At 53.1% G+C, this 14,662-nt stretch overlaps 2 protein-coding genes across 4 annotated transcripts in view; both read left to right on the top strand.

Annotated features, from left to right (window-relative positions):
- The window catches only part of LOC125281931 (focal adhesion kinase 1-like), a 143,206-nt gene that overhangs the window by 76,669 nt on the left and 51,875 nt on the right, over positions 1-14,662 (top strand). The gene's annotated exons all lie outside the window — the stretch shown is intronic.
- On the top strand, positions 6,823-13,482 carry LOC125281929 (ral-GDS-related protein-like). 3 transcript variants are annotated; one of them, XM_057312834.1, is made up of 9 exons: positions 6,823-7,192; positions 9,066-9,429; positions 10,207-10,422; positions 10,791-10,893; positions 11,401-11,470; positions 11,798-11,879; positions 12,493-12,525; positions 12,901-13,022; positions 13,215-13,482. In XM_057312834.1, exons 1-5 carry the CDS (start codon positions 7,038-7,040, stop codon positions 11,409-11,411), a joined length of 849 nt encoding a protein of 282 aa, XP_057168817.1. In that variant the 5' UTR covers positions 6,823-7,037; the 3' UTR covers positions 11,412-11,470; positions 11,798-11,879; positions 12,493-12,525; positions 12,901-13,022; positions 13,215-13,482. The 3 variants fall into 3 exon arrangements, with proteins under 3 accessions (XP_057168817.1, XP_057168816.1, XP_057168818.1); XM_057312835.1 differs by lacking the exons at positions 10,791-10,893; positions 11,401-11,470; positions 11,798-11,879; ... (1 more) ...; positions 12,901-13,022; positions 13,215-13,482 and adding an exon at positions 8,712-8,917 and having other exon boundaries at positions 7,104-7,192; positions 10,207-10,771; XM_057312833.1 differs by lacking the exons at positions 10,791-10,893; positions 11,401-11,470; positions 11,798-11,879; ... (1 more) ...; positions 12,901-13,022; positions 13,215-13,482 and having other exon boundaries at positions 6,850-7,192; positions 10,207-10,769.

The raw sequence follows: 14,662 nt of genomic DNA, 5'->3' as shown, positions 1-14,662 counted from the left end.
GGTTGTACTTTCCCTGCAAACACGCATGGCATGAACGTGTGATTGAGGTTTTTATGACGTAAGAGGAAAAAGTTGGGTGGGGAGGGGAATAAGGGGAAAGCAAGGGATGACGCTGGTACAGCACCCTGGTGGTGGCCACTGTGGTGAGTGAAAAGGGAGGGGAAGTACAAACAAGAAAGCAGGTGCAAGTGCGGAAGAAGATGGCAGAGAGAGACCAGAGGCCGGGCAACGATGAGCAGCCCTGTGGTACAAACGGGGCTGGCTCTGCCCCCCCAGGGGCATTGTCCGGAGACATTTTTGGTCGTCACAACTGGAGAGAGGGCAATGCTGCTGGCCTCTAGTGGGTAGTAGCCAGTGATTATTCTACAGGCATAGGACAGGGCCTGCACTAGCCCACGACAGGGAACATCAGGCCTCAAATGTTAGTCGTGCTGCTGTGGAGAAGCTCTGACAGAGGAAACAGAACCCGTGGTGCAGCGGAGAAGACAGCAGACCTGTGGTGTGGGCTGGAGCCACTGGCCACCTGCATCTTGGTACCGGTGCCCTGGGAGACAGAGCCTGGCTCTTTTGTGGGTGTGTGCATGTGATGGGGACTAGCTGTTGAGTCTGGGCACACGCACAGAAGGTGAGGTCCCTGAATGGCAGACCTGTGATCCGTGGGGAGAAGGGGAGGAGCCCTGTGCACACACGTGACCGGTGCATGTGCAGTATGAAGAGCTTTCCGAGGAGGGGCAAGACTTCTAGATAGCGATGAACCCTTTCACTTCTGAGACTGCCATTAAGGAAAAATCAACCAAGAATGAAAGTCCCAGTGTAATCCACAGCAATCTGGAGGTGTTCACGTATTTTGTATTTTAGTGAATACAAAGGTTGGACTTAAGAAAATATTAGTGTAATATTCTCACTCCCTGACTGTGTCTTCTCTGTCTCATTTCTTGGCCCCTGTTTTCTTTGACCCCAGATTCCAAGAATTGACCAAGTTCTGGGCTTGAGCCTCTTCTGCTGTAAGTCCACACTTGCCTCCTTCGGGCTCGGAGCCAGCAGCCATGTGGCGTGAGACTCTCACTCAAGCTTTTTGTCTGGACCTTGCTTCTTGTTTGCACACTTGCCTTTGAAAATGCCCCCTGGTGATCTTGTCTGACATTCTAGTGGTGTCTTGATGATGACGAGGCCAGAGCGGAGCTTATTTTCTTCCCTAACATCAGCTTCTCCTCATGACTTGACCACTTTTTTAACGGGGCTCGTGTTCTTGTGTGCGTATTAATTTCAGACCTCCCGTGCTTCTCGTCTCCAGCTCCTCCACTGAGCCATCCCTGGACAAGCCATGCAGGGGGCTTTCTCACTCCTGCTCCCTCCTCTTCCTTTGGCCGTGGTTAGCAGCATGCTCCCTGGAGCCCCACACCTGCTGTGTCATCCCTTTCTAGCCTATACTATATATGTCATGTTGCCAAAACATTCTTTTATCATAATAGTCCATGACTTAAAAATCTACCTTAGTCTATCCGTTAACGTTGCCCTGTTGCGTTCCTGTTATACCCACGGAAGGTACTTGGTAACCATTTAATTTGACTTCACGTCAGCAAGGTCATATAATTGAGGATAGAGGTCATATTCTTTATAGAGTAAAGGACTAGATCATAGTATTTCAGACTTTGTTGATCACACGGACTCTGTTACAGCTATTTAGCTCTGTCTTTGTAGTGAGACAGGAGACATGGACAGCACATGACGAAGAGGCATGGCTTTCGTATACCGTGAAACGATCGCCAGAATAAATTTAGTCCGCCGCCATCATCATCTCTAGAGATACAAAAATGAAGTTAAAAGAAAAGAAAGAGAGGTTTTTCTTTGTGATGAGAACTCTCAGAACTTGCTCTTCTCACACCTCTCAAATACACCATAGAGCAGTAATGAACTGTAGTCCTGGGGTGTACTGTAAATCCCTATTCCTTATTGATCTGAAACTGGAATTTGTACCTTTTCACCATTCACTCAATTCCCGCACCCCCTCCGCCCTCTGCTTCTGGTTACTTCAATCTGATCTCTTTTTCTGAGTTAGTCTTCCTCCTTTTCTCTTCTTTGTCTCAGATTCCACAGAGAAGGGAAAAATAGCTCTCTGTCTCTCTCTCTAGACAGGATCGATCTCTCTCTCTCTCTATGCTTCTCTACAGAAAGTCTTTGCCCTGTCTCCCTTATTTCACTTGGCATCACGCTTTCAAAGTCCGGTACTGTTAGCACACTTAGCGGGATGTCCTTTTCTTCTGGCTGATTCCTATGCTATTCTCTAGGTACCACTTCTTTCCCTACTCAGCACTAAAGGGCACTGATGTTTTCCGTGTCCTGGTTATTGAAAATAATGCTTCTTGAACATGGTGGTGCAGGTGTTGCTTGGACATATTCCTTCATTTTCTATGGGTATGTTTCCAGAGGTGGAACTGCTGGATCATCCGGTAGTTCTCTTTTTAATTTTTGGAGGGACCTCCACAGTGTTCTGCATAGTGACAGTACCAATGTGCATTCCCACCAGTGGTGCCCAAGGATTCCCTTTGCTCCACATCCTCACCAGCATTTGTTATCTCTTGACTTTTGGAGGGTCGCTATTCCCGCCGATGTGATGTGATGCCTCATGATGCTCTTGGTTGCATTTTTCTGTGGGTTAGTCATGTTGAGGAGCGTTCACTGTGTCTGGGGCCCAGGAACAAGTCTAGTCTGCATTAGACCTTTAGTTCCTCGTTTACACACACAGGGGTGGGTGCAGCAGCACTCTTCTGGCAGAGGTGCGGGTGCTGGAATCGTGAAGAGGACACCATGGGAGTGGACAGAAAAGGAGGAAAGGGAGGGTTCTGAGGTCCTTTACTCTGCCCAGGGAGCCTGGAGATCCTGCTCCTTTGCTCTGTGACTCTGCAAAGGCACTGTGTTGAGGACCCCCGAGAAAAGGCATGGCTTTTTTTGCTGGTGTGCCTGCGTGGGGCTGTGCCACCAGAGCTGGAGAACTGGATGCAGGGCACTTCCTTGTCCATGGTACCTGGTGAGTTCTGCTGGAGGAACTGGAGCAGGAAGAGTCAGGCAGAGGCCATTGTGGTTGTCACCCCTGCCCAGAAACAGCTTGAAAGTTTTAGTAGCATTCTGCAGTCTAGGTGCTTAAGAGGGGAGGTGGGCTCCAAGATCTTCTCAATTATTCATTGAGTAACTACACACTGAGCACTGCCCTATGCCAGGTATCTTGCTGGGCCCGTGCGTGGAGATGAAATTACCTAGGGCTCCTTTGCTTTAGGAGCTCCCAGTCTCCACATGGACCAAAGCTCCAAAGTGAACGCACGTGAAAGAAAAGAGCAAGCGCTCTGTACTAGGAATGAAGTGTGCTACGGAGGAAGGCTGGGGAGTCATTGCATGGAAAGATATGAAAGGCCTCACTGAGGCTGAGGTTGCTGAGAACAGATTGACCAAAGGGAGCTAGACCTGCACACGTCAGGGAGCAGCGTTTCAGGAAGAAGTGACTTGTGCTGCAGACACTCAATAACAGAAGCCAGTTTGGCCAGAGGAGTGAAAAAGGCAGCCAGGGTGGCTGCAGGGACACTAGGAGGAGAGCAGAGGGGAGGGAGGAAGGCAGGGACAGATGCTGAGGCCTGGGAGACTGTTACTTATCTAGAGTTGCCCCGGGACTGCATTGCCCTGATACCCTGCATGTGCAGGTGCATCGCTTTAATTTCTAACAGTATTTGTGGGTGAAGAATGCGGGCCCAAATTAGCATGGTTCCCCAGGCTCAAGGTGTGTCAGTGGCTGCGGCTGTGACCAGGGCCATACTGGAAGAGGATTTTGTCATAAGTTGGCTCACGTGACTCGGGATGCCATCTGGACTCAGAACCTGAGTTCCTGTCTGTCTTTTGGCCTTGGCACTGCCTCCGTTCTCTATCCTGTGAGCCTCTGTAGATGGCAGCTCAAAACATCAGTGCTTGGTTCTGGTTCAGAGAGAGAGAAGAAGAAGGGAAAGGGAAGGAGTGAGTAGTGGAACATGATGGAAAGTAACTAGGGAGTGAGAAACTCTTTGCATGACATGTAGAGAAGCTCTAGGCATGGTACTTGATCACGTTGAATATGTCCTGTGGGTCAAAAGCCAGTCACTGACCACTTAGCGGTTACAGTCTGATGCCTATACCACAGGTCAGGATCCCTGGGAGCCATGGTGAAAGCCGCTCCCCTCATAGACCCAAACGAGGTAACGGGGTCTCGTTCTTCATATAACGGGAAACAATTGCATGGTTTTACTACAGAGGATGACAATGCCTGCATCTTCTTGCTTTTCCAGACCATCATGGTGCCCACCTTAAAATGAGGCCAAGAGGGAAAGTGACAGTTGCAGTATTACAGGGCTGGAACCCAGGCCTCTTCTGAGCGGCCCTCCATGCCAAATCCCACCCCTTCTTGTAATTATTCCATCTTGAAAATTGTGCCTCAGATACACAGGGGATCACCCCACACATGTAATAAATACTCTTATCCACAGACACCAGAGGATGTGCCAAGGAAGTAGATTCTAGCCTGATCCCCACACTGCAGGCTGGGAAAGTGGGGACTACGTGAGAGACACAATGACTTAGGACACACAAGTGCGCAAAGAAACACAGAACGTAAGGTCTGAATTCAGCTCTGCCTCCTGAAGCTTCGGACCCTAGTTCCATTTCCAGAGAGTGGTGGCTATGGCCTTTTTGGCTCATTGTGTCCAGTTAAGGAGATGACATGGGGGAGAAAGCTAAGGAGTCAACTGCCAAGAAGGGGCTCTGGATAGGTCTGACTGAACACATGGTCCCAGGGATTAGAATCTTGAAAGAGTGACCTCACTTCCTCTGTGATAGGCCCCAACTGAACTTAGAACTGTGGTAACTGCCACCCAGCTTCAAAAGACAACCTGCTCTCCAGCTCACTGGAGTGGAGATGTTCGAGAGAGCAAGATGTTCTCTTGCTGCCTTCCTCCCTTCAGGGTCTCTGGGCCCAGGCAAGCCCAGAGAGAGAGACTTTCACATAATTGTAGACTTCGGCTCAGCCCGCTTTTCCGAGCCCTCTGGACATGTGGTAGGAGACAGCAACAGGTAACACAAGGCACCTCAGGGCAGCCCAGTGGAGAGCAGGAAACAACTGTGATGCCACCTCAGCAGGCCCACACCTCTTGCCCCTCATTATGTGTGTCCCTGTGTGTGTGTTGTGGTGCGGGGCTGGTTGTCTATGTGTAGAGAAGGGGACAGAGGATGTGGGACACGCCCTTCCTGGGCAGAAGGAAGCTGCCAGGTGTTGGAAGCCTGGCCCATCTTTCATGTTCACACCCCCGGTCATAGCAGGCAGGATGAGAAGCTGAGCACTGGGGACCAAGGTCAACTACCTCGATGTTAATCACGAGGTCTAGAGTTTCATCCGGCTACCTCCTTGCTCGATGTCTTTTCAGCTGCCCCTCTTTGCCTCAACTGGAGAACAGGATTTCTAATGGGGGTGGCCCCTTGTGGCAATGTCCCGGGAGGACACTAATGTCTCTTGACCCCATGTCTATGGGGCACTGCATTTTCAGAGCTGCACCCAGGAGGTCATCGAAGAGCTGGTCTGGGACTTCAACTACTCCAACTTCCTAGACAAGTGGTAGGTGTACCAGTCCACCCAGGATCAGTGCTGCTCTGAGGTGAGAATGGGAAGAGGGTTCCACACACCCAGGGCCCCCACACAAATATGGGGACAAACCTGGGGCCCTCCCATGGTGTTTCTATATGAGTGCCCCGCAGGCCCAACCACAAAGTCATCCCAGTATCCACACCTCCACCACCAGCTATGGGAGAAGGTAGGAAGACACTCTTCCCATAGGTGGGAATGGTAGAGAATAGTGGTCATGTTTTTTGCAGTTTGGGGCGTGGGTTATTCTGTTTCATTCTGTTTTGTGTGACTTTTCCCGCAGCCATGAGTGTCTTTGCATTTTGCTACTGTTTTGAGTATTTTCTTGACTCACCCCAGCCATCCTGTGTAGAACCCAGCTCCACTGTCCTTGGAGAACGTGTCCAACGCCTTATGAATCCTCACCCCACACAGGGTGATTGAACATAAAAGGAACGGTGGGATGAAGCCATTCTATATGTTCCTCTGTAACGTATCACCTCTCAGAACACATCGACTCATTGTATGTCCCCCGGGTCACAAGCTGTGTCCTCATATGTCTTTTTGGACCTCCGTATGGGAGGTTGTCTGCCGCCGTGAATCAGCCTTTCAAGCACGGATTGGGTGCAAGGCCTCTGATGCCTCCTGGCCCAGGTAGTGGACTCTGTCTTTTCAGAGTTCAATCCAGGCCGTCTTTGAGGAGCTGCTTGCTCCAAAGGCTCAGCTACTCCATCTCCCTTGACAAGCAGCAGGTGCCTCGGCCCACAACAGCATCCAATGCTGGTCTGGGGTGAGAACAGGTCCAGATTGATGTCCAATCTCAGGACCCACAGATGATCACGGCAAGGCCAGAACCCACACTAGAAACAACCGGCTCCCCTGGGGCCTGCCGAGGAAGGTGGATTTCCCCTGAACCTTTCTCCCCACCTTAGGAACAGACCAGGCCGCAGCAGCCTACGGAAATGCCATGCATTCCATGCTCTGGACAGTTCTCAGGCCCAACGTCTATGATCTCGAGCAGCGTTGGAGATGCTAAGCCTGTGCTTTCTCCTGTCTGCAGTAGGGATGTTGACTGATGACTCAAAGGCATACAGTTCTTAATAAAGCCTATTCAGAGAGAGAAAGGCTGTGGTGGCTCAGCTAACAAGATGTGTTGAAGTGACCAATGCTTTCTCATTTCACCCCTAAAGGCAATTGTACTTTCAAGCCTAGAGCCTTTTTCTGGGTGGGCCCTCAAGTCCCTTTTCTTGCACAAGTTCCCGAAGGGATGGGACTCTCTGGTCTGAGCACCAGACGCTGATCATCCTGGTGGTTCGTGGTGTTGAAGCTGACTCCATTGCCCCCCACACCCCCCTTCTCTACCTGGTGGGAAAAGGAATCATCCCTGTCCCTGGATGAGGCCCACATGATGCTGAGGCTCAGAGAAGGCATAATGGAGCATTTCGTACAGTCCCTGGTGCCATCCTTCCCAGATGGGAGCATCTCAACCACCTTAACGATCTTCTGCATGTACGAGATGTTCACTTCAGCCACGCAGGTCCTGGGCCAGCAGTTCAATCGGTGAGTGCCCACCCCCTGCACAGCACAGGGTGAGCCTCCCATCTACTGGGTGTACATCTCGGGAATGGCACTTTCCCTCTCTGACCTTCCCTTTCCTCTTCTGAAAAGTGGGGTGGTTAAGAGGATGAACCTCATACAGTTACTGTAGGAAATCATGGGAGGAAACATGGCACGGGCTACCCTGGTGCTTGGCTCTGTAGAAAGGGCTCCTGGACGTGCTGGGCATCTTCTTGCTTAATAGTTCTCTCTCTCTGGTCAAGAAGCTCTCAAGTGCAACCCTCACAGGCCGGTGGCCCTTCTGGGTTGACGAAAGGAAATGCAAAGCAGGCTGTTTCCCCATGTGCAAAGGACTTCTGAGATTCCATCTAGATGGTTCTGGTAGTTGTCCTTTGTGTGAGCAGCTCAGGGGCACACTGGGAGCAGGCAGACCAGCCCACGGGCCACTCAGGATTTGGAAAGTGCAGGCTGGGAAGTAGTCATTCAAGAATGTATATTAAGGGGGCGCCTGGGTGGCACAGCGGTTAAGCGTCTGCCTTCGGCTCAGGGCGTGATCCCGGCATTGTGGGATCGAGCCCCACATCAGGCTCCTCCGCTATGAGCCTGCTTCTTCCTCTCCCACTCCACCTGCTTTTGTTCCCTCTCTCGCTGGCTGTCTCTATCTCTGTCAAATAATTCAATAAAATTAAAAAAAAATGTATATTAAGCACCTAGGAATGTGAATGGAGAGAGGAGATACAGTGTCTGGGTCTCAGTTCTAGTCAGAGGGTCAGATAGGCACTCTGCACACCCTAAGCACACATGTCCAATGGTTGTTAGATGTGACATCTTCGTAGCCTCCTCTAGCTTTGAAAGGATTCACCTAGAGCTGGATCATAGGACAGATGAAATGATCAAGTAAAACTGGGACAGGGGTTTGGGTCCAGAAGCAGGGCTGGCTGCCTCCACAGAGCAGGGTGGTGGACTACAGGGGTGGTGGCGGGGGAGGGAGTTGCCAAACCAGGGATCTCACCGATCTCTTGATTTCCAGTGGGTGGGCTTCATCTGGGGGGCTTCGTGTGAAGAAGCAAATGAGTTAAAGAAGTCTGTGGATGGGGTCCCGGGCCCTCTGGGCGGCAGAGCACAGTCTGGGCTCAGTGGGTGCCTGAAACACCCATCCCTTTGACGGTCCCAACTTGCTCTCCCTGCCCCTCCCTGCTGACCACCCCAACCGGGGCCAAGAACCGAGGGTGTGCTGAGCGACCACTCACAAATCTGCCTCCAACCTGAGCCTTGATACTGGTGTGCATGGAGGATAGAGTAGACCAGGCCCATGGCCAGGTAGAGGAGAGGAGAAGTGGAAAAACCAGACTCATTCAGGTTTTCTGGAGGACCAGGCCTCCCACTACGAGGGCAGCTAGAAAGGGGTTGGAAAGGGGCTGGGGCCATCCTCTGGACCCATACAGAAAGTACGGTGTGTGGGAGTAGCATGTGCAATGCAAAGCCAGGCCTCTGACTCTGCTCCACATATGACTCTCCCCAGCACTCTGTCTCCCATCTTGGGTACCTGGCCTGACCAGAATTTGCAGGCTATCTATCAGTCCCTGGGCTGTGACCGTGTCGAGATCAAGGGGGCCTATGTGCATGGGGCCATGGTTCTGAAGTGGCATGCCTGGGACCTGACAAACCATGTCCCCCTTCTCCTGATGCAGCGGGAACTTCTGGCACTCACTGAGGCAGAGGTGGAGGGTAAGGGGGATGGCAAGCTGGGAAGGCTAACTGGGATGGGGTTCATGGGCTGGGTATTCCTTTCAAGGCCATGGGGTCTGTCCTGGTTTTGCAAAGGCATCCGGAAAGTCAGTGATGTGGATGAACCTTTCTCTGTCTCCTGCCCCAGTGCCAGCTCCAGGGCTCCTTCCAGCGGCAGAGCCAGGAACAGGCCTTCTATAGAGCTAGAGGCGACCCCGGCTCTGTGTCAACTGTCACCTTCCATGTCAGAGCCAGCCTCCCCTCCGTCAGCTGTTCTAGAACTGCAACCCGTGCTCCCATCTTCTGCATGTGTGCCGGGTGCTGAGCAGCAGTCAGCTGGACCACCCTTTTTGCTGGAAAGTTTCACTCTGGCAACAGCCACAGAGCCCACCGCGGCCCCAGAGGCTTCCTGCCACCGCTGGGTCACCCCAAAGAACCAGCTGGGTGAGAAGCCCGACCTCCTGGACTTCCCTTCCAGACTGGTGGCAGAGCAACTCACATATATGGATGCGGTGAGCAGCTGGGCTCTCAGGGTGGGCCAGGGGCACGACTTCCTTCTGCTCTCACCTGCCCCACACCTGCCTTTCCCTGATGTGGACTCCTATGGTCTGGGACCAAATCTCAGCTCCACCACTTCCCAACCCTGTCAACCCATCAAGGCGCTTAGCCCCAAGATTTCACTGTCCACCTGCAGACTGTAGCGAGAGATCCTGATAAGCACTGATACGGAGGTACTAGGGAGAAGAAATGAGCCAGAATGGAGAGACCAATGGGCAGGCCCTGGTCCCGTGGGTGGAGGAGGGCAGCTCCCTGTGTTCAGTCAAGTCCATGGGTCACCCACTCATGTGCCTTGGAGGATGAGTACCCTCAGCATTGATTAGGCATCTGATGTGTCCATGAGGACAGGGCAGATGGAAAAACGTGTGGTTGTAGCTCCCGTGTGAGAATGTGCATCTGAAAGGGCGGAAGGACCAGGGGGATGACCAGTTGGAGGGGAGGGGAAGAAGCCCCCTTGGGAGGACTAACTTGCAGTGCCACCTGGAGCTGGGAGTTCCTGAGCATGATCAGGGTGCCAATGCCCTCCTTCCTTCCCTTGCTCTGTTTGCTCCTGGGTCATTGTGTACTGGGTTCCCTCAGGGAAAAACAATGGAATGAAATCCACGGTCTCCAACCAGGCTCAGGCCAGATTCTCAGCTCCCTGAGGTCCAGCTCTGACCTGTGACCCCTACGTAGGACATAAGTCTTGCATGGGAAATGGCTGGGTGAACCAAGGTCCCCGTGTTCTCTAGGAGCTGTTCAAGAAGCTGCTGCCCCATCAGTGCCTGGGCTCCGTCTGGTCCAAGCGCAACAAGCCTGGCAGTGAGCACCTGGCACCCACAGTCCGGGCCACTGTCGCCCAGTTCAACGGTGTGGCCAAGTGTGTCATCACCACCTGCCTTGGCAACCCAAGCATGACAGCCCGGGACAGGGCCATGGTGGTGGAGCACTGGATCAAGGTGGCCAAGGTATGCAACGGGAAGCCCAGCCGAGGTGCTCTCCTGAGTCTCAGGCACTGCTCTTCCCTTGATCAGGTCTCAGGGTGGAAGGCCCTGGTCTTTGCCCTAGGGACTGTGCAGTCCCTAGGCTCTTCCCTCCAGGGGCATGCTGACCTCGCCTTGCATGGCCCCATGCTGGGATGTTTGGTTTCTGCCTGGCTCCTTCCTTGGAGTGAGGTAAAATCCTCCTCCTCCCCTGGGCCTCACGTGTGTCCTTCGGTAGGTCCCTGCACAGCGGCTTCCTCCAGCAGGAGCGCTTTCCCCTGAGGGGGACTGAAGCTTGAGAGCCAATAAGGTGCTGGCTCCCCAGGTGACAGCCCATTCTCTTCCCTCCCCAGGCCTGTCAAGCCCTGAGAACTACTCCTCCTTACATGCCATCCTCTCGGCTCTGCAGAGTGTCTCCATTCACCGCCTCGAGAACACGTGGGGGAAGGTTTCCAGGTGAGTAGGCCTCTCTCCATGGAGGGACCAGGATGGACGAGGGAGCTCCCAGAGGCTTGTCCTCTTCCCCCTCAGGCATCTTGGACCTTCTAGGAGGCAGCAAACCCCGACCACCGGACCTGGGCTGGTGGGTGGGTCTCTCAGCCTCCCTGGTGAGGAGGCCACCATGCCTCCCGCTTTAGAAATCAGTTTTGCCAAATGTCCCACACGGGGCTGAGCTGCATTAAATCTCTTCACGTGTTTCCTTGACAGCCACTAAGCTCTCTGCCCATTTGAACCCCAAATTGACCCAAACAGAGTTTCTCAATGAATATGGGAAGGGAGGCCCAGGACGAGCCACATGAGAGCTCCCTCCCATGTCCTACAAAGACCTTAGTGCTCAGAGGATCCCAGAAGAAACCCTCAACCAGGGAGGTTGACACTTTGGGGTTCTCAAAGAAAAGGCACTCGCACTCAACCCTGCCACATTATTCGTCCATTGATCCTGCCTCCCTTCCCTCTCTTCAGGAAGCCATTGAGGATCTTTCAAAAGCTGTGCAGCAAGGACACCGCACAGGGCAGACACCTGCTCATCAAGGTAGCCTGGAAGGTGCAGGTCTGGAAAGGGACAAGGGGTGGGAGGGAACAGGGTCCTGAGTGGATAAAGTCGGGAATGGTCTGAAGCATTCCTTGGGGAGTGGAAGCCTTTGGTATGAATGTGGCGACAGCCTAGGTGACGATGCCTTGGTGGCGAGGGGGCAAGCAGGTGGTGTCCAAGCAGAATCCATAGCCTAGACACCCTCTCTCTCTGTGTCGACAGCTGCTCCACGTGGTCACCTGGGGTGGGCCAGGAGGCTCGAGCGTTTTCAGGGGAGGGTCCTTGTGGGCAACAGAGAACAGTGACTCATCCCACTCTCCCCCTTAGGACACAGGGTGTCGTGCCCTTCCTTGGCACTTTCCTCACCAAGTTGCTGATGTTCGATACCTCAGTGGAGGTCTATCTGGAGGTGGGTGAGCCTGAAGATTGTGGGGGAGGGACCAGAATCTGGACCTTTGTGAACAGAGCACCCCTGTAATGAGCCCTGAGCTCTCAGGACTCGGCAAACCTTCCCTCATGACAGCCTCAGAGCTGCCCCTGTGAGCCCGGGGTCTCTTGCCCATCTCAGCGATGAGTGAGGCGAGACTGCAGTTAGGACATGGCTCCCGGTGCCCAAGACTGGTGAAGCAGCAGAGCTTCCTGAAGGCAAAGCTGCATGAGGTCTGTCTGAGTGGACCTCAGCCTCCCCTGGTGAGGTCGCCTGTGGGGGGAGAATGAAGTCAGGACCCTCCACATCAGCAAGCACTTCAGTAACCACAGCAGCCCCTTCCTGCCTGAGACTTCGTCCTCCCCTACTGTCTTCTGAGAGGGTGGTGCTGCAGGGTCCCGACCTGTAGCCACTCCATCTGCGCCACGTCCTCCTTTCTCAGGACCCCAGAGCCTGGCCTAGATCCCAGGCCCACTATCTGTGTATGCACGGCCCCCTCACGGGTCCTGGCCATGGTTTAGCATGAGAAGGGATGGGAATTAAGTGCTCCTAAGAACCAGGGGCCTTGTTCTGAGGGACTTTGTCTGCATTCCAGGGAAATGAGATCAACCACCACAAAAGAAATAAGGTGAGCATATGTGGCGCTTCCCGCAGGGAAGGGTAGGGAGTGGGCCTTAGAGATGTCCCTGGGAAGAACATTGCTTGGCTCCATCCCCTCCACGTCACATTTCCTGGGATCCCTTGAGAAGAAAGCAGTGCAAGTCCCATCCCGTTAGGAGATGGGGACAGAGCATGGCATCCAGTAGAACTTCCCGGAGGAGGGGCTACTGATACTCACCTCTGAGAACAGGTGGAGACCGGATGAATCTGCAGGGAGGAGGATGGCCATGTGTGCCAGGAACTGGGATGGGTCCCCTGTCCCGCTCCTCAACCCTCACCAGGCCCTGCACCTCCCCCCCACCCCCAGGCTCCCTATGTATCCTGTGCTTCTCTCTCTGCTCAGGAATACCAAGTCATGACGGACATCATGCTGCTCCAGGTGGCTGCCGAGAATTACACCCTAGAGCCCGAGGATCCTTTTTGGGCCTGGTTCCAGGCTATGGAGCCGCTCAGCGAGGCTGAGGGGTGAGGCCCATCAGGAGCTGGGTCGGTGAGGTTCGGGGTGGACTCTTTCTGCTGGCCACTCCTGGGATCCTCCTTCCCTGGGCAGCCTCAGGCCTTGTTGCCGGGGCGCCAGACTCCAGCTGTGGGCAAACACTGGCAGGGACTCTTGAATGGAAGCTCCTGGGTAACTCACAGGTGTCCCTCTGTCCGTAGCTACACCCTGTCCTGCCAGCTGGAGCCCCGGTCCTAGCTGGTCAGCAGCACTCAAGAAGGAGAAGAACTGGCCGCAGTCAACCTCAGGGCTGAGCAAGTGTCCAGTGGCCCTGCAGGGATTCCTCAGCAGCTGCATCCTTGCGCCCATTGTCTCCACACCCCTTCCCCCCCATCTATTTCCTTATGTAGGGGGCACCATTTAGTTGTTTTAAATAGTACCGTGATAGATTTGCATGTTAGGAGATTAAAGCCCTTGTTTTGTTTTAGAGCCCAGGTGTGTGGTTTGGGTCTTTTACTTCCTGCAGTAATGGAAAACTTGCACAGACTCTCATATTCGTTCCTGACCTAGGAAATCTTCCAGAGTCATCAGCTACTGTATGTGGGAGGAAGGAGAAGTGCCAGCCCTTCTCCCTAGCCACTGGAGGGCACCCCAAAATCCCCCTTACTCAGAGCACGGGTCCATTTCAGTCAATGAATTTGGGCTAACAGCAGAGACAGCCCCTCAGAACTCCTGAGATTTAGAGGTTGCAGGGACTTTCCCAGGAATAGCAACAACCACTGAAAGTGGGAGTCTTTAAGACTTGTACGCCCCAGAACTCCTTCCTGCCCCAGGACTGGGGTTGCCTTTCTCCGCTCTAAGGCCAGGAAGACTGTGTCCTGCTTCTTCCGTTGAGATGCTTTTTTGGTTTTGTGTTTGGTTTTATTTTGCCCCCGTATTTGGAACTTGTCGTATTGTAGTTCAATCTCTGGAACTGCATCAGCACCTAGTGGGGAAAAACACGGAAGGAGATCAAATCCTGCGTGTGAAGGGGACAAAGCCAGAGGAAGATAATTTGCAGATGGACTCAGGACAGGCAGGACTTTCCAGCCTCAGTCTCCCCGTTGGCCGTTTACCAAGTTTGGAATCTTTCTGGGATTCTTGTCAATGATCTCTGGATTCCCTTTCCTGCTTGTTTTGTGTGTTGGGAAAAGATGGGAGGGGTACCTTAAAGGACACACCTGAGCCTGGATCCATGAACATCTATGCTGACCTAGGAGCCAGGATTTCCAGCCTTCGTGCATCTCCTTATGCGGTTCTTCTGAAGCAGCAGTTCCCTCCAGGCCCCAGGCTCTGGGTCAGATGCACAATAGCTACTGTTCCCTGGCTGGCATCTGATGGATCAGGGATCGGTTCTTTCTTGCCAGGATAATGGGAATTTTTTAAAAATTTTTTTATTATGTTATGTTATTCCCCATAGAGTACATCATTAGTTTTTGATGTAGTGTTCCATGATTCATTGTTTGCCTATAACACCCTGTGCTCCATGCAATACGTGCCCTCCTTAATACCCAGCACCGGCCTAGCCCAATCCCCCACCCCCTCCCCTCTGAAACCCTCAGTTTGTTTCCCAGAGTCCATAGGGGAGGACTTTTTTAAACAAACAAAATTTGATGAGTTTTGACACATG

This window comes from Ursus arctos, unplaced genomic scaffold, assembly GCF_023065955.2.
Source record: "Ursus arctos isolate Adak ecotype North America unplaced genomic scaffold, UrsArc2.0 scaffold_16, whole genome shotgun sequence".
Classification (NCBI taxonomy): domain Eukaryota; kingdom Metazoa; phylum Chordata; class Mammalia; order Carnivora; family Ursidae; genus Ursus; species Ursus arctos.
The sequence above is the reverse complement of the archived record's forward strand: the minus strand, read 5'-3'. Positions and strand labels throughout refer to the sequence as shown.